At 39.3% G+C, this 18873-nt stretch overlaps 3 protein-coding genes across 3 annotated transcripts; 2 read left to right on the top strand and 1 right to left on the bottom strand.

The window, feature by feature from the left end:
• Nucleotides 1–503: 503 nt before the first annotated feature.
• On the top strand, nt 504–2811 carry LOC132785749 (uncharacterized). The gene is made up of 3 exons (XM_060792013.1): nt 504–662; nt 820–1219; nt 1270–2811. Exons 1-3 carry the CDS (start codon nt 597–599, stop codon nt 1740–1742), a joined length of 939 nt encoding a protein of 312 aa, XP_060647996.1. The 5' UTR covers nt 504–596; the 3' UTR covers nt 1743–2811.
• On the bottom strand, nt 2593–8442 carry LOC132785748 (acyl-CoA Delta-9 desaturase). Its single transcript, XM_060792012.1, has 5 exons — nt 8159–8442; nt 4514–4829; nt 4110–4446; nt 3703–4052; nt 2593–3636 (listed from the first exon to the last, which is right to left on the bottom strand). Exons 2-5 carry the CDS (start codon nt 4827–4829, stop codon nt 3377–3379), a joined length of 1263 nt encoding a protein of 420 aa, XP_060647995.1. The 5' UTR covers nt 8159–8442; the 3' UTR covers nt 2593–3376.
• Nucleotides 8443–16117: 7675 nt separating this feature from the next.
• On the top strand, nt 16118–18847 carry LOC132786914 (TBC1 domain family member 5). The gene is made up of 7 exons (XM_060793645.1): nt 16118–16629; nt 16693–17100; nt 17157–17259; nt 17317–17465; nt 17525–17667; nt 17732–18090; nt 18150–18847. Exons 1-7 carry the CDS (start codon nt 16292–16294, stop codon nt 18660–18662), a joined length of 2013 nt encoding a protein of 670 aa, XP_060649628.1. The 5' UTR covers nt 16118–16291; the 3' UTR covers nt 18663–18847.
• Nucleotides 18848–18873: the final 26 nt, after the last annotated feature.

Here is an 18873-nt window from a genome sequence, read left to right as displayed (position 1 = left end):
GGCCAATTTAAGTTTTGCTGCACTTGCAAAAGTTTCTAATATGTTGTCGCCGCTGATGTCTCATTGACATATCGCTAATACACATGAGTGTGTATGTAAATAGCGATAACATGGCTAACTAAGTGTGGACAAATAGTGCTCAGAAAGCAAAAGCGATAAGCGTTAACAGCTTATCTAGAATCTAGCGCTAAAATTATGCGATAATCCCCATGTTTTGAATGGTGTCATTGAATAACTTATTGAATTTCACGGCCAGCAAAAAATGGGTTGGCCATAAGTCAAGCAAATGGAGCACAGACATCGAGAGCACCGCCACATTTGACCCGCTAAGCTAAATCTAAGTGACCACCAAGATGCTGTTGCTTGCTGCATGTTGCTCTGCAAACCAGTTGGCCGAAAGCGGCTAAGAAAAGAGCAGCGCAGCCAGTGTGTGACTGTCGAGAAAAAGTGTTGGCCAGGATGGTGGCTGATGCTTTGATCTCTGCTGGTGCTGCATTCAGTTTGTCGCTGTTGCTGCTCTCGTGCAGTCGTGCAGAAATCGAGACCAAAATAGTTGGCAAACACACAAATATAATTACTAACATATCAAAATAGAAATGCGCTGTACACTCTTTGCGGTTTATGTCCTGCTAGGACTTTGCTTAACAAATGCTCTAGATTCGGTAAAAAAAAAACTTATAGACAAACAAAGTTTAAAAATGCAATTCATTAAATAAATTCCTTAATTCATTGCAATTCAAATTTAAAGAAATGTCAACGATCGTGCTCATCTTCATTTGACATATTCATTTTGTTAATTTTTCATTGCATACTTTGCAGCGCGCATTTAAATACTGTGATGACACGAACAAAAGCTGCGTGACACGAAAATACGGCTCAACGATTCCCATGCGCATTTATGAATGTCTCAGTGAGTTCAGCATGCTGCGCTGCACGAAACTCTTTGTGCTGCAAAAATTGGAGGAACGCAAACAGTTGCCGCAGTCAGGAAATCTGACAAAGGACTTTATGGATCAGTTCTTTGGCGAGGAAACGCAGCTTGGCAGCTTGATAGGCGAGAAATATCGACAGATGTCTGAGAAGGAGTTGAATCAGCGACTGGTGAAGAATTTCCAACGCTTCTTCAAGCATCGCGACATTAAGCTACACTTCTTGCCCGGCATGCTGGTAAAAATTGTACCCAGCAAGGAGAACAAGCTGAAGTTTACGCTAAAGAAAGGTAAGTTTCAATAGTTGAAGATGAAACTCTCTTTCATTGTCTGCTTATAGCTATGAAATCTCGAATGGGACGTGCTCGACGACGAGATACGGAAGAGATGCAACTGACTCTAATGAATCTTCCGTCCATGTCGGGAGCACCCAGCGGCACCGGCACCAGCGCCAGCGTTGAGAACTACGAACCGGAAGCGGAGGGCGACTCCAAGCAACAAGGCTTGGGAGCTGTGCATGGCGGAGACAGTGCTGGAGGCGGTGGAATGCTCAACAAGCGCAAGAAGAAGCAATCGTATAAGATGACAATGCTTCAAGTGGCAGTGCCCATTTTAGTGCTGCCCATTATTCTGCTCGGCAGTCTGCTGCCCTTCATTCTGCCCACGCTGAAGATGGCCACCATTTTGTCGCTGTTCATGAACAATGGCGCCTTTCTGGCCGCCATGCTCTACGCCTATGCTTCCGCCTCCGCCACCGCTGCCAATCAGCCACAACACATTAGCTATGGGTATGGGTCCGATGGTTTTCATTAATGATTTCCTCAACCTGTGTACATCTCCAATACTTCCCTAAATAAAGACTGTCTCTTACTTCAAACCATTTGTTTACCAATTAGTGTCAGCATAGAAACCCATAAAAGAATTATAAATTTAAATTTTAATGTTCAGTATGGCGGAATTTAAAAAATGAGCAACGACTAAATTGACATCGACCTTTTATTCGATCTCTCGATCTGTTATATTATAATTGCTAATCAAAAGTTTCAGTTTCGCAAACCATTCTGACTCTAGTTCAACAGAATTTCAATTGAGAAATATGCTCGAAAATTTGCAAGTCTAAATTACAGAATTTACATTATTAATTCCGAAATGGTTTTTGTTAAATCATTTAAAAATAGAACAATTAGCATTTTACATAAAGAAAAAAGCCCTTTAAATATATAGAAAATAAATCGTATTTGAAATTCAAAAGGCATGTAAATAATTATGCGTCAACTCTAAAAATAAAAGAAGTCGAAAAATCGAATAGAGCATAAGCACGATTCTTTAGTTGACATTTCTCAAGCAAAGCTTATTAAGTGAGCTATTTTTCTTTGTGTTTCCTTTTCGACCGTGTGACTCTGAAGCAATATTTTTTTTGCGATAACTAGTTTCAAATAAGATGCGGTGGCACGCTTTGTCGGTACTTCCCAAACGTGAGGCTTAAGAAGCGACAAATTGAGCTATTGAAGCAAGTAAGACTCGTATTGAGAAAATTATATGCGACACTTGGCTGATTAATGATTAGAACATATTTTAAAATGTATTAGCGAGGGCATTGATAAGTGGAATATTGAAAACTTTCCATTCTTGACCGCTGCAATCGAATAAATAAACTCGTGAATATTTTGCATTGATTAGGAAACATTTTATTCCATTTTTGCGCATCCGCCTAAATCCCGTAACAAAACATAATGCATATGTATATTTTTTGGAATTTTAGCGAGTTTTTTTCTGATTTTGTTGTTTATACAATTTTGTGATTATAGATACAGTAGACTTATAGCTGAATATCCTACACACCTAATAACTAACAATAAACAATTTACACAATTTTAAGCTTTGCGTCACTTAAAATTTATCCATAGATTATGGTATTTATATCTAGAACCTCTTGCGTCGTTATAACATATGTTACATAGTTTTTGTTTTTTTTTTTACGGGCGCTCTTAAGTTGTCCAATATTGTATGATATTTTTGTTACGCGGTAGTATTAAAATTATATTTTTTGTGTAAGAGTGCTCACTGGAAAACTTGTTGCTTGCACACCAATTTGCACTTGTCTCGAATATAAAATTTACTTTTTGGAATTGAAGCCATTTAACATTTTGATTTGCCCTCGATGCGCCATCAACTACCCCATCAACATATCGGTTAATAGCATTCACACGCACACTCACACACTCAATTTGGTATTTTTCTCCAATTATATGTAGAAGTATGAATTAATTTTCGCCATATACCATATACCAGATAATCGAGTGTGTGATGCCATGTGATGCGATTATTTAACATAAGTATCCTTAAATACTGCAGTCCTAATGTTTTTTGTTAAAACCCAGAAAGAGGCTCGCATATTTAGTATTTATAGTTTGGTAACGCAACCGAGACGCAACGTGACGTGTCGTCTAATCCTGTTTGCACTGCAGATCACTGTTCATAATTGAGGCACTCTTGCGATCTTCCTCGGAAACATCCTTATCGTCCCAGCCCCAGACAGCGTTCTCCTCCGCATCGTGATCTAAATGCACGACCATCTCATTGGTGGGAGTATTGTTTGTGTTGTTGTTATCATCAAGCTGTGAGGCAATATGACTGCCATCACCAGTGCGCCTGAGGCGCCTGTAAACCATCTCCTTGGTAACATACTTCAGGTCATAGGCTTGACCTGCACATAGTAATTGAGATTGTCAATTAAAAAGCTGTCCGTGGATATATTCTCCATAATGCTTACCAATCTTTGCCATCGCATCGAGGAAACCAGTTGTCCAGTTGGCGTTGTAGGTTGAGCCCAGCTCAGCTGCCTTGTAGTCCCAGGGGAAGACATGGTGATAGTTATGCCAGCCTTCGCCGAGAGTGAGGTTTGCCACCCACTTGGAGTTGGAGGAGCTAATAGACATATCGTAGGGTTTCATGCCGTAAAAGTGAGCGGCGCTGTTCACCAGCCAAGTGGCGTGCAGACTGAGGCAATAGCGCAGCATGGAGCAGGTGAAGAAGCACACCTTCAAAGAGGTGCCCATGAAGTAGTAAGGGATCATCATGGGCACAACGAAGCAGCAGATGGGCATCACCACGAAGTAGTATCTGAAGGAGAAAATATTAATATTTCAATTTACAAATGCTTTCAATATTTGAACTTACTTCTTCTGGAACCTTACAACGGGATCGGCTTCAATGTCGGACATGTCAATCTGTTTGCCCTTGCCTCCAACATCGGGATGCTTCTTGCACAACAACCAACCCATGTGGGCGAAGAAGAAGCCGCGACGCGAGTTGTGGGGATCGGCGTGTGTGTCGGTGAACTTGTGGTGCACACGATGATCGCGAGTCCACTCCCAGATGCTGTTCTGGAAGGCCAGCGACTGGCACAGCATGAGGAAGATGCGCAGTGGCAGCCTTGCCTTGTACGCCTTGTGCGACCAGAGACGATGAGCGCCAGCCGTAATGCCCAGGCCGCCCAAGACCGAGGTAAAGTATACTGAAAATGGGAAATGACAAATCAACATCATACGGATTTACACTCTCTCTGAGCACTGTTATCTTACTGGGGATAATCTCCAGATAGGCGTTCTCGGCAAAGATTAAAAAGAGGCCATACAATGCAGTCGAGTGCAAGATGATGAACAACACCACATTGTGCCACACAATCTGCGTTTTGAATGGCTCTGGTGTGGCTGCTTTCTTTGCCTCCGTTGCCGGAGCGGCAGCTGCCACTGGCATCAGCTTCTTGGCTGGCGGTGGGGCTGGGGCTTGCTTGGCAGTCGCAACAGGTGCGCCCGTCGACGACATCTTGTTGTTGTTGGCATCAGAAATGGCTGTCTCGGCCAATATAAAGGTGCTGCCTATTATATTCGGTGCCATCTGCAAAAGATCGCATACGAGATCGTAAATAAGTCTGTTGTATATTCACAAATTTATGTTTACGGAATTGAAATGAAGCATGTCCATAGTTGACGCATTTGACGCTTCCTTATTAATTGCCTGTCAGCAGCTCGTCTCAAAGCTTTGACTGCTCAATTATGTGCAGCTTTTTCAGATGCAAATCGCGGCTCATTTCATATGCTCGTCATGCAGCCAACTATGTACCTGCTGCTGCTGCTGCTGCTGCTGCTGGGGCTTTCTTCAAACATGGCCTGACATCTCCCCCAACAGCTGCACGGGCTAATTACGGATCGACTTGAAGAGCTGATGCCAGTCACAGTCGCCTCATTACCAACGACCTTCAGCAAATTTAGTTGAGCTACTTCAGCTACTCGAAATCCGAAACAACAAAAAACAAAACAGACACCTAAGCGGAAGTCGCAGGTAATCGACTCAAAACGAAACGAAAACAAAGAGCAACACCAAAAAAAAAACAACAACAACAAATTGATTCAATAAGCACAATTCTGTCCAATTCCAATAAGCAATCAATAATCGCTTTTGGCATCAACAAAATCAAATATTTTGCATATCATTTTAATAGTTATAGAATAAAGTAGAAATGTAATATGCTAAGTTTTTGTATGTATATAATCAAACTCATGTACATACGTTTATCTGGGAGTGAAATAAATTAGAGCTCATGCATTTGAATTGAACAATGTGCATTACGCATACGCAGCGTGGCCCGCGCGCTTTGATATGCGACACCTTGACGCCGTACATTGTAGTTAATTGTTTTCGTTTTGTTTGCATTGCTTTGCTTCGCTTCGCTGCACACTCGCTGACGTTGGCTGATGAAGATGCAACTGTTATTGCAACCAAAAGCCGAAGCGTTTAAAAATTAATGACTTGCATGCTGGCATTGGCCATGTGTGAATTTGTGTGTTACGTCTGCCGTCTCTTTGGTAATTGCACTTACCAGTGCAACAACTCAGCAGCAGGCCAAACAACTTGTTCTCACTATAAAGCGCGTGTTCATGAGAAGCTTTTCGATTTGGCAAACTGGCTAAATGGGCAACAAACCAACTGCTTGCCTGCCTGTGTGTCTGATAGTTTGCTGGGGGCCTGGGACAGGCAAATTGTTGTTTGGATGTTGGCTTCTTTAGAATCGACAACCGGTTGACCTCATAACATATGCATGTTGTTTATTGATATAAACAAAAGTATTCTTATTGGTTGTTGAGAATTTTTCGTATTTCGTATTTTGTATAGTGTATGTTTCTTGCTCAGCTTCGTGCATGTATTTCAAGTCAATAACTTGTGCTGTGGCACGGTTCAATGTCAAGTTGGCAACCACAGCCGAAAGCAAAGATTAATCGAGAATGGAATTACAGGTGTGCTAGAGAGCTCAGGCTCGAGTCAACGATACGTTTTAATCTAATTTGCCAAACCCTTGACATTGAAATCTATTTCAACTTTGCATTAAATATACATACATTACTTATTCAAAATGCCGAAAATGCGCACATCGAATTCGGATCAATTAAAAACACACCACTTTGAATTACCTCCAACTTTGCCACAGACAAATTCAATTGAGTCTAATTAATGAGTCCAATAAATAAATCGCACAGCCCAAATAACAATTGCATAAGTAACAGAAGTTATGCTAATTACGTGAAAGAGAAATTAAAAACAAAATAGTTAGACTAGCTGCGGATTAAAGTCCCCCCCAACATATGCTAAAATAATTCTGGGTGTTGCCATTGCCACGCGCTTGATCGCATATATCAAACACGTTTCTCGTCAATCGAAAATTTAATGCCAATCGTCAAGTTCAAGTCAAGTTATCTGCGATGAGACATAGTATGGTAAGCAATCATCCTTAGCAGAAAGAACCCAATCGGTGTATTAGCATAGTTAAGTAACAGACAAAAACTGAATAGAAATAACAAATTATGCATAGAACTGCTTTTGCTAAGAATCTTAAAATACATATAGACGAAATCTTTTCAGATACTCGTCTATGCTGTGAAATCAAGGTTCTTTTGAATGGCAACAAGTTTTGCTCAGCTAGCCACCTGAAAGCTGAAGGTTGCCATCAACCTTTTGCCAGAGGTTTTTGGCAGCAAAGTTGGGGCTTTAAAAGTTGGGGTTTTTTTGGGCTGATGCGGTGGCGTTAGAAGCGATGGCCACGATGAAGATTCGACTCTGATCGGTGCCCGGCAACCAAGCACGTCACAGACCGCGACGAACCGAATGAATATAATAATAACAATAAATCTAATGAGTGCGAGAGTGTCTCTTTCTATCGGTGTGCTGAAGCAGTAAATGTGTCTAAGCTGGACACATATCTACATTCACATTCACATTCACATTCTCGTCCATTGATCGATTCGCAAAGCGCACGCAGCCAACGACACTGGCCGCATAATAAAAATCTGACTCGAACTGGGAGTGGAACGTGACTTTGGAGGGATTTCACAAGCACATACACACTTCAACTATATTCTTGATAGGTAGGAACTGATTTGAGTAGGCGGAGCATATGAATAGTGCGTGGCATCAATATTCATTTAATTTCGTACTCATCGCATTCATAATTACGAAGCGCGCGCAAAAGAAATTCAATTCAATTGAATTCGAATTCGAATCAACGCATAGAACAATGGAGAACATAGATAAGTATATTCGCCCATATAAAGATATGAGGCACCACCTCAACTTTGATATCAAAAGCCAGGCGCTAATCTGCATATTATATGACTTTATGCGATTCCTCGCATATCGATGTAGTCAGTTGTGCTGCTTTTTAAGGCTAGCATAATTATTTTCTTTATTATTATCTGTACGTGATCAGACATCGATTTTGTAGGGGATAGTCGATAGGAGTAATCACCGCTCCATAGTGCTCTCTGATTTTCGATTTCCTCTTTTTTGGTGATTCACAACTATTGTGGTTAGCTATTGACGTTTGCAGTTCGATCGATTGAGGCAATCGTGTTTATTTAAATTTGTTTTTTTTTTTCTGTTTTATTGCTAACAATGGTTCAAAATTTACGACAGATTCTTGACGCAGCTTCGGCTCTTTTGACTTCCGCAAAATGAAATGTATGATGTGCGATCAAAGACAACCATTCAAGTGGTTACGAGTATCTCGCATATTAATAACGAACTACAATATCAACAATTCATGAAATTAATCTTTAAGGAAGTGTTGACCAACTATTTATGACTACAGATTTCATATTCTGTTGCTTCGCGTTAATCATGATTTTCAGTTTTGATAACCAAAAAAAAACTTAAATCCATTTTGTTGTTCTCACCTTAATTATTTGCTCAACTTGAGTTTAAGGATTATGGATAAACTTTATTTGCCGCACACTTGAAACTTCCTTTGTTGTTTATTTCTCAAAAGTTCTTTCGTTTTTGCTGACACTTTTTTTAGAAGTGTGTCAGTTTTATTTATCACTTTTCACTACACGCAAGAGTTCGTATTGCATCCGTTTAAGGATGGTCGGTTTTGAGGTTTTTTGGATTCCTTGAGTTATGATCACAGCACGGCACATCCACGATTTGCGAAGAATGCACGGCGTATGGAGATACGGAACGAGTTGCAGAGCTTTTTAAGCGGCTAAGTTTCAAAAAAATATTCGCTGAGACCCGAACGGAAACGAACTCTGAGCTGAGAGCTCGGCTTTTGTGCTCTTGATTTTGAGTCTGAGCAGTGCCTCAAATGTTTATCATCGTCGAAATTTCAAGACGATTTTCTGTGAGCCGATTCGGCGATTCCGTTGTCGGCTTTTCGCTCGCTTCGTTTGGCGATTCTTGAGCTGTGACGATGTCAGCTTGGGGTCGATTTCATACGAAACCGGAGTGATTTAACTAAAGGGGCGAGAGGTGGAGGCTAAAGCAGAGACTGAGGCTGAGGCTGAGACTGAAGCTAGGGCTGCGTTTATGTTTATTTTTCTTTCGCTTAATTTATTTATGTATTTCGTTTTTTAAATGTGTGGCGCGTGGCTGCTCTGATTTTTGTCTTTTAACCAACAAAATACTTGAAGCTTAAATGTTTCATGAAAATTGGTAGGGGAAAAACGTTTCTTAAATTAGCATTACATGTCTAGTTGACACAACTCACGTAGGCCGGCGAATTTGGCTCTCACGGAAAACTTGCTCCACAGCATTTTGAATATTTATGTATTGTATGTTGCGCTTCTTATCGCCGCCTCGGTGACTTTGGCTTACTCAACAGAGGGCCGCAGCCGCAGGTCATGCAGCTTCAACTATCGGTCAAGTTGAGCATGTCTTCTGCCATTATCGAAAACTAGTTGATGGCTCTGTCTTCGATCTTTATGAAATGAGCTCAGTTCAAGTTATGTAGTTGTGCTTAACAGTTTGCTGACTATTTTCCCAAACTCAATTCGGTTCTAAACATCTCAAAGAAAAAAAGTGTCTTTTCAAGAGCAAAACTTAATTGCTGTTTAATCAGCGTCAATATTTGGGTCCAAAAGCAACATAATGTGAAGAGGCCTCAGTTCTCTAGTTAAATATGAGAGCAGTTTTTAGTCATTATCTATTGTATCAGTTGCGACTGCGCCTTTGTCCAATAATTATGTATTTGTACATCAAGTATTTCTTGTGGCTGTTTACAGTTTTTTTGTTCGTTTTTTTTCGTTTTTTGGTCATATGTTTATTGTTTTTCGCACGGAGCGCAAAAGTTGAAATGAGTTGTATCTAATTTTGTTTAGTGACGGACACTAAAATTGTTTACTATCCAGGCAGACACAGGCAGAGTGAGAGCGGGTCTCCAGTCGCTATGCAAGTGTCAAAAACCTCCACTCTGGGCTTGCAGTATGTTTTCATTTTGCAACACACACACACACACTCACACGCCTGAAGGTCAAACTGTGGCAGAGTTGCATCTTATGCACAGTGGAGCAAACGCAACAGTCGAACTAAGGGGGAGTGACAAAGCTTAACCGGTTTGAAATTGGGTCCGAGGAACAACTACATAACATACAATAAGCATTTATGGCGAGACAATTTACAAGTTCACGCATGTGCGAATTTAATAGTGTAATCAACGTTATAATAGCAACATTATTGTAGCACGTGCTCACGTGAATACGACACACGATAATTCAATGTTAATCAAGGAACAGAGACTCGACCCGTTTTGTTTTCTGCATTTACTGAATGAGCGTGAAATACTCACGTTGCTCAACATTTTTAAACATGAATAATCAGAAGGCATAAAAAGTAATTACAGTTGATATTCAGAATATTTTATTTTATTTCGTATTTCGCACCACAGTGCATAAGTATACTTATTTTTTATGGTTTATAATCAAGAAGTACTTATAATAAAGTAAATGGATGAGGATATTTAAACATTTAAGTGCTTTCTGTCTAGTAATTAGCAATTGATGTGAAGAATAATACTTAGCGCCATTTTTGCCCTACTGAGCATTAACATTATTTTTGTTTTTAATTTTTCCGCACAATTAAAAAATTGACACAAAGCATCATAAGTGTGCAAATAACACAATTAAACTGACAGTTTTGTGCCAAAAATAATATTTTTATATATTATATATAAATTTGTCAAATGTAGCTCTGACTCAAACAGGGAAATTCTAATAAAAAAATATCCATCAAAATATTCAAGTCGTTTTCGGTGATAGTTGTTGCATTTGCATAGTTCTTGCGCCACTGTACGTAGCAATTATTATGTATACGAGTAGTGTGCAGAGTCAAGTATGTAACCCCTCACATAGTATCTTTTAGCCTTCCTGAGCAATTGAAAGGCAACAGCAGCGACAGCAGCGACAAGCAGTTAACAGCTAATGGCAGTCTTGCTGCCAAAACACATAATGACTTGCAACACTACTCGAATACGCTAACAAAAACAACAACGATAAAAGCAAGCAAAAAAAAAAGAACTTCGAGATGCACAAAGAATTGTGTTGAAGGCAAATTCAAGAACATTTTGCAAGTTCTTGAACAAAGTCAATTACCCAAAAACAATTATGAATGATTCGCTATCGGCTGATCTCGCACAATGCATTATTAGTTGTGCCGAAGTCGAAGAGATCACAAGTTAAATTTAATTTACCGAAACCATGTGCTCAACCTTTTGGATGACACCAATTTCACTTGTTTGCTTTAGAGTTTATAAGCGAGTGCTCGGGTTATGCAACGCTTGAACCATTTTAAAGTAAAGTTAATTGAAATGCGACTCGCGAGAGTTGCAAAAGTCAAACTCAAAACAACAGTAACAACAACAAATTCATAGATCAATGAGACAAGGCCTAAAAGGCTGCGTTTTCAAGTCCAAAGTGCGTGAAAACCTAATTAAGCTGATCAACAACACAAAAATGAAAAGGCATTCAGTGCAATGATGATACAATGCGATACAATCCGAGATTGCTTTAACCAACTTATTATGTAAATGCGAAATGAGCGAAACGCAGCCACAGGAAGAACGCAATGTCACACGTCTGTCAACATGACTGCAAACTGAAAATGGCAAGTGGAAAACAAACAGCAAACAGCACTTGCTGCAACATGCTCAAGGAATCCCACTGCTAATCTCCAAGTATCAACGAACCCATAACAAAAAACACAAATTGATTGAAATCTCAATATTCTGTTGGCCAGTGTGGCAACATTTACGAGTATGTGTGTGCCATTTATCTAGCAAACGATCCGCTGTTAACACTCGCTTTTACGATCACCAAAAGTGCTGGTGCTTGCTACAAATAAAATCCATTAGAGCTTAAAGTACCCCATGTATGTACATAGAGAAGAAGTGTTTCTCAAGAAACAAAACAAGAGGGGAATACCCAGAGCAAAGGTTATGCTAGAAGTCTCTTGTCTCATCAAAAATGTATATATTGTATTATTCATACAAAAGTTATTAAAGCATTTGTTCTGCATACTTATGGCTCGCGTATTTATGACGACAATTCATTGAGTTCTTTTTTATGAATTCAATAAAACAATGCTGGCCAAAGTCTTGAATGCAAAATCATTGATATGCTATGAACAAAAAATGGAGTAGCTTCGCAAAAGTAAATTAACAAAATCGATCACGTGCCAATAAACTCGCGGCATTTAACTTTTTTGCTTTCCATTATCTTCTTTTTTTGTGTTTTCTTCACTCTTTTTGCGTGGTTTCCGCGTTCTTTGCGCCTGCACTCCGTCTTTGGCCTGTTTGCTGGGGTGCTTGCTGTATCCCAGAACTTGTTGCCAGATACTTCACTATTTTCATTAACAACATGATCATGATCAGCATCGATAAGACGAAAAAGCCGTATTCCACTTATTAGAATTCAAGAGTACGTTCCAACGACGACGACAAAACCGCAAACCTGATTCGTGTTTTAAATATTCTCTGAGCCTGCGCGCCTAGTATGAGAGCGAGAAGCAAAAAAAAAGGCATGCGGCGGTACCACTTGGTTTTTATTTTCGGGGTTTCTATTATTAAATTCTTTTATAGCTTGTTAGCTAAAATATGCATGGGACACACTCATACATACAGAACATTGGATGGGATGGATGGGTCGAGTTCAATAATAAAAAAAAATAAGTTTTCAGAATCAAAAACAGAATGATTAATATGCGACAGTCCGGTTAGGGCATCGACAATTAACATCTGCAGTTCATCAGATCACACGAGATAATGTCTGGAATATTCATAAAAACGTTTTTAGCAGCCAGCACAGCACGGACTCAGACAGGTCTATTGTAACCATACATAACTAAGTAGGAAGAAACTCTCTTCTATTTTTCTTGAATTCTTTTTTATTTATCTATTTTTGATTAATCTCCCAGCATTTCGGAATTCTTTTGATTGGAACAAGTTTTGCTAGAATTCTGAAAACCTTGACTGAAATGTTGTTTAAATTTTGAACTCTTGACTCTTTTGCTTCAACATTTTGAACCCGTAATGTGTTGAATTATGATTCAGAATATCATAAGAAAACGATAAGTTCTGACAATTTAAATAAATAAATATGCCTAAAGTCAATGGGTGCCATTGATAAAAGCGTATTTACATGCCGAGAACAAGAAATACAGCTTCTCCAAAGTTTTGTAATTAAGCGCCTGAAGAAGACATTACTTCCGCTCTGTTTGTCTTCCGCATTTGCCGATATACAAAAATATAACTGTAAAGCATTGGAAATAGACTTGTATAAGGACAAAGTTGAAACGGCAATATAACATTGTGGATAAACAATAATTAAAATATGTAAATCGAAAACATATACATATGATAGTAGTAGTCTTCGCCGATGGGGGCCAAAGTCGCGCAAAATCGAAGTTCACCTCGACGAGTCATGCGGCGTTTTTTCTCTTCGGGGTCGGTGTTGAGGGGAGCCCCAGCGGAGGAGCGCTGTCCGATAGGCGAAGAGTGGATCAACGCGTCGCAGCAGACAATAAAGAAACATTAAAATCGAAATCATCAATTCGGTTGGCTGCTGTCTGATTAAATATCAGGAAATATAAAATGCAAAGCAGCCAAAGCAAATTGTAACAGGGCACAATAGCAACAAAAATGTTGCCGAAAAGCAGCCCAAAAAGAAAACGAGAAAATAAAACGAGTTCCCAGGCCAAAGGCAAACGCAAACGCAATAGCAAAACGGTGTTGATAAGCCAAGCCAAGCCAAGCCAGGTCAAAACTCGTTCGAGTTAGACCGTTGCACGAGAAGCGCGTAAACAAAGACAGTCTGTCAGTCAGCCAATTCTACTAATAGAAAAGGAAAAACAATTTCGAATGGTTGTGTTTCGATAATTAATGCGTCGTCGTTGCTGCTGCTGCTGCTGCTGTTGCTGCTGCTGCTGATGCCGCGGTGTCTTCGACATTCGCATTTGAATTGACATTGACTTTGACCGAGAAATCGAAATTGAAATCGAAGCCAAATCGGCGTATACTTGCTATGCATGCACACCATGAACTACAGACACACAACTATATCGCTGTAAGCGTGTCTTGCATCGCCGAAACAGCTGATTGCTGCTGGTTGCCTACGAAACATGTCCATCGCAATGACAAAAAGCAATTACTTATATACTATAAGTACGAACAATGCACTTGTACCCTTTGATTGATTCACACATTTTCTACAAGTCGGAACTAGCTATTAAAATGCTAATAAATGCCAAGTTTTTTTTTCACTGTTCAAAAACTGACTGCAAATGTGTATGACGTTTTCCATGGGCCAATGGACGCAAAGTATCAAGGACTTTTTGTTCATAAACTGACCATGAGAAATTCATTCATCGTCGTGGGGTCGCACCATTAAGAAGCGGCCACCCACCGAATGTTAATATGTATATTGCCGTTGCTGCCGCACCGCAGTCATTGGGTCAAGTTTAATAAGAAAAATATTAAAAAGAAACAACAAATAAACAGCATGCTAGAAATATTACTTAAAGACTAGATCAAAAAACGACATTGACCGTCTTGCCTAGGCCAACCATGGATCAGCGCATTATGCGAATGGTAGAAGAGGTAGCCAAAAGAGTGCCGTAAACAAAAGTCACTGGGTTATTTGCACTTTTTAGCATAGCATAGGGTCGAACTTCTGCCAAATCTAATGGCTATGCTAATAATATACCTGATCATGTTAGTGCGCTACGAATGTTGCCGACGCCGACGCCGACGCCGGCGATGCGACATCGTTTATTGTTATTTTCTTCATTTCCTGGTTTGTTGGTTGCGTCGTCGGTTAAGAGTTATAATCAATAATTTGTTGCGTATCAATGGCTCAGCTAACATTGGCCTCCATATCACACTTTAATGTTTTATCCACATTCTTATACAATATTTTACTAACAAATTAATTACAATTTCAAATTTAATACGCCTGCCGTGTGTTCACCTCTTTAACTTATAGGAAACTATAAATTGTTCAATTAATATTTATTGCTATTTAACTTAATTTGTAGGTTGTATATTTCCCCAAATAAAGATAAATTAAATCTATAACCGATTATTATAAGTTGGCTTATTTATTTCTGGAAATAATCTAAGCATTATAATCTACTACTAACAATTCAATTTGAAACTTCATAAATTAGAATAACACCCGACGAGGTCAAAATCACAGTCTAAAATGGATATTATCCATAACTTTACTTTCGCTGACGAGGCTTAAGAAATTCTTACAAATTGTATGATTAAATCGTGAATAACATCGCTTAATATATTTGTATTTCATTTATTATTTATAAGAAGTTCGAGTAATTCATTAAAATAATATAATGTGTCTAATTACAACTGGAAAATGTAAGAATTTCGGAAAAATTATAATAAGGTATCGCAAAACTGTCGATTTAAAATGCTTTCCCTTCCAGGTCGGGACGTCAATAACTAAAGGTTAGGGAAATTCTAAAGACTCAATTTAATACTTAACACGGCCATGTGAAAGACAATTATGATTTTAAATGGGCTTGTCTATTATGAATTTACATTTTATATTCAAAGGCTGAAAATTAATTTTACAAAGTACTTCATCTTAAGGAGAAGACAAGCTATATACTTATATATCAGCCATACCCTATGTGTTCCTGATGAGTCCTAAGGCTAACAAGTTCGAGCCCCAACGATTAACGACATCGTTATGATATATTATCATTATGTTAAAAATATTACGTGTATGCATAAAATACGTCAATATTCATAAAAATGATTTAAAATAAATAAATAATTGTTTTATCCATTTTAGTTGTATATGTTTCTTTTTTAAACTTTCTGAAATGTAGCCATTTTCTATGCGAAGCAACCTCACATAGCATTTAAATTTCGTTTACTTTTTCTTTTTTTATTTAAATCAAAGTTTAAATTAAATGCTGTTTATTGTTTAATATTTAATGTATTACTTGTAAAGCCGTTGAAAGTGGTCCGAATACCTGTTTGCTGAATAAGTACATAAAATTAAAAATATTAATTAAATGCCTAAAGGTGTGCTTCACTTTTTGAAACAGCGATATTTTAGTTAAGGAACCTAATTAATATTTGCTACATGCACATTGTGCATTTATATATATAACTAGCAAATATAAGTTATAACACGCCTGATAATAGTGAAAAAAATGAGTGTCTTCTTAATTTCATATTAATTTTGGGGTATGAAAAGGAAGCTTAATGCTTAAGCTATTCAAAAAGTTGCGCCATGTCGCAAGTGTAATTTTCGTAAATGCAGTATATTTCTGGTAATAAAATAGTATATTACCAAATTTCATTTGGGGGTACGCTGACGCTAACACAAGTCGGTCACACTTTCATCTTATCTCAGAAATGTTGACAAATTTAATCATTGTTTTGTAAACCACTCATTCTTTCTATATATACGCATATATAAGTCGTACATATACTCGTTTGGTTTTTATACGCAACAGAGAGCGCGAAATATGATTGCAATTATATTTAGTGTACGAGCAGCAACAAAGCAATGACAGTGCGCGGCATAGAAGCCATCAATTTATACATGCCGACGTCAAAGGCTCATGCAGCTACAGCGATCAAAACCGACGTACGCGAGGAAACAGGACGAACAATTGAACCTGTTGTAATTGGTGGCGACATAATGACATCTGTTGAGCGATATAAGCAAGAGTGGAGCCAGTTGTTGGCTGATTTGGACGAGAATCCAGAAAAATTGCGACTTGCTGCATTCAATGGCCAGCTGAAAATGTCGAAATTTCGCAGCATCCATTGGGCGCTTTTGCTGCGTGTTTTAAACGTTGATCATCGCAGCTGGCATATTCAGCGTGGCCAACAAAGAAGCAGGTAAACTACTCTAATGTTATTTATGTACTTCTCTCATAATAATACAACCAATTCTTTATGCAGATATGACAAGTTTCGTCTGGATTATGTTCGCAATCCTCACGAGCTGGCTGCAAACGACGACGATGATCCATTGTCGCAGTCCACGCAAAGCGCATGGAATCAGTATTTTAGCGATCAGGAATTGTTTGCGGTCATACGACAAGATGTCGTGCGCACCTTTCCAGGTGTCGAGTTTTTTCGCAAGGAGCTTATCCAGAATGCCATGACAAACATTTTATTCTATTATGCTCGGGAGCATCCTTATATGTGCTATCGTCAGGGCATGCACGAGATTTTGGCACCCATAATCTTTGTGCTTTACAGCGATCACCAGTCGCTGCTGCACTTCAGCGAAATTGCCAAGACTGACGATATAAACGAGACGCTACTGAATGTGCTGGATACGGCGTATCTGGAAGCGGACACCTAGTGAGTTAACTGCTATTGAGATTTTAAATACTAATAGTAACATGACCCGATTGTAGCTCCATTTTCTCGCGACTCATGGCTTCCGTGGAGTCCTATTATCGCGTCTCAAATCTGGTGTCCACATCAAGCGGCTATATTGAAACGCAAACCTTAAATGAGGTAAAATGCCCTCACTCTTTAAATGAATTCTTCCTATAATAATTACTGAATTTACAGTCTTCAGGCAACGGAGACAATGAGCCCCAATCGGAGGTTGAGGTTATCAGTCAATTGAATTTCATACGTGATAAAATTCTTGCCAAGCAGGATCAGCATCTGCATCATTATCTGCTTAAAATGGAAATTCCATTGCACATATTTGGCATGTGAGTTCTGGAAGCGTAATTAATATCTCAGCTATCATCATTGCTATTTCACTTTTTAGTCGTTGGCTGCGCCTTTTGTTTGGCCGTGAGTTTATGCTTTTGGATCTGTTGCTGCTGTGGGATGCCATCTTTGCGGACAGCGATCGCTTTGATCTGCCCAACTATATCTTGGTGGCCATGCTGGTGCACATTCGAGATAAGCGTGAGTTAAACCCGCTTTATTGCGGCGTAGCACATCGATTAATTATCGCCATTTATACTTGCAGTGCTCTTGAGCGATTACACAACATCGTTGACTTATCTCATGCGTTACCCAAGCTATGTGGACGTCAATTTGGTACTGCGCCATGCATTACATATGCAGAATCCCAAACAATTCGAATACCCCACGAATGCCTTTAATTGTGTCTCCTTCACAAGCAACAGCAATTCAACGCCACCCGCATCTGAGTCACAAACTTTCAAATTACGACAGCGCACCAATTCAGAAACCTCAACTATTGGCAGTGGCATACAAATTGATCGCCACATCGCATTCTTGCAAGCGCAAAATGCAGCCAATTCCTCGGCATTGGCCAAGCTCTCCGATACACATGGTGCGGCAATGGATGGCTATTTAGAAGACGTAAGCAGAAGCTACAAATTGAACTATATTTGTGTTTACCTTTCGTATGATTTTTGTAGAGTCCTGAGCTACTGCGTCTGGAGCTAAAGAACGCCCAGACTGTCATTAAAATAGCGCGTAGCAAGCTGGCTAACTATCTGACTACAGTTCGTCAGCATATGGGCAAGCAGAGCAACGATGAATTAAGTCGAACCCTTGATGGGATCGAGGAGCTCTGCAGCTTTCTAGATGTCAAATTCATATTTCCATTACACGCTCGTTCCGCTCCCATCGACAAGGCAGACGAGGCCAATGAACGGAAGCAATTGAATAATGCCAGGAAAAGCATAAGAGCAGCCAGCACACCAAACATCACATCAAAACTTGTTGCCATTCAATCGCCAGCTGCGGTTGCTGCTGCTCCTAGTGGCTATGAGGTGCCTGAGAATGCATTCATGCACAACTCAACACGTCGCTTGCTTGGCAATCGGCGTGAAATAGAATTGTCAACGATCACAAGCGATGAAAGACCAGAAACTATGGTGCTGCAGAATGGTCTGCCAGCGGCTGAGCCGCAACAGCGACCGCAATGAAGCATTGCCAGCAATAATGGTGACTAAATTTAGTACACGTATCCGTATCGACTGAATAAGCTACAATTATAGGGCGTTTATTGATTAAGAGAATATTGTGAAAATGTGTGCATAATCCTAATGAAACGCTTTTTTATTTAAACTGATGAGAAAAGAATAAATTTATCCATTCTTGAAAGTGCAAAAATATGTATTTAATAAGTTCAGTTAT

This window comes from Drosophila nasuta, chromosome 2R (genome assembly GCF_023558535.2).
Source record: "Drosophila nasuta strain 15112-1781.00 chromosome 2R, ASM2355853v1, whole genome shotgun sequence".
Taxonomy (NCBI): domain Eukaryota; kingdom Metazoa; phylum Arthropoda; class Insecta; order Diptera; family Drosophilidae; genus Drosophila; species Drosophila nasuta.
Note: the sequence above shows the minus strand (reverse complement) of the source record. Positions and strands in the feature narration are given on the sequence as shown.

Excerpts from the sequence above, each read along its gene's own strand:
- LOC132785748 (XM_060792012.1), bottom strand. The coding sequence starts at position 4,829 with ATGGCACCGAATATAATAGGCAGCACCTTTATATTGGCCGAGACAGCC. Across the intron at positions 4,053-4,109 it reads GTTGTAAGGTTCCAGAAGAA|ATACTACTTCGTGGTGATGC; the intron begins GTAAGTTCAAAT and ends TTTCTCCTTCAG. Across the intron at positions 3,637-3,702 it reads CGATGCGATGGCAAAGATTG|GTCAAGCCTATGACCTGAAG; the intron begins GTAAGCATTATG and ends TACTATGTGCAG.
- LOC132785749 (XM_060792013.1), top strand. The coding sequence starts at position 597 with ATGCGCTGTACACTCTTTGCGGTTTATGTCCTGCTAGGACTTTGCTTA. Across the intron at positions 663-819 it reads TAACAAATGCTCTAGATTCG|CGCGCATTTAAATACTGTGA; the intron begins GTAAAAAAAAAA and ends CATACTTTGCAG. Across the intron at positions 1,220-1,269 it reads GAAGTTTACGCTAAAGAAAG|CTATGAAATCTCGAATGGGA; the intron begins GTAAGTTTCAAT and ends GTCTGCTTATAG.
- LOC132786914 (XM_060793645.1), top strand. The coding sequence starts at position 16,292 with ATGACAGTGCGCGGCATAGAAGCCATCAATTTATACATGCCGACGTCA. Across the intron at positions 17,260-17,316 it reads AAACGCAAACCTTAAATGAG|TCTTCAGGCAACGGAGACAA; the intron begins GTAAAATGCCCT and ends CTGAATTTACAG. Across the intron at positions 17,668-17,731 it reads GGTGCACATTCGAGATAAGC|TGCTCTTGAGCGATTACACA; the intron begins GTGAGTTAAACC and ends TTATACTTGCAG.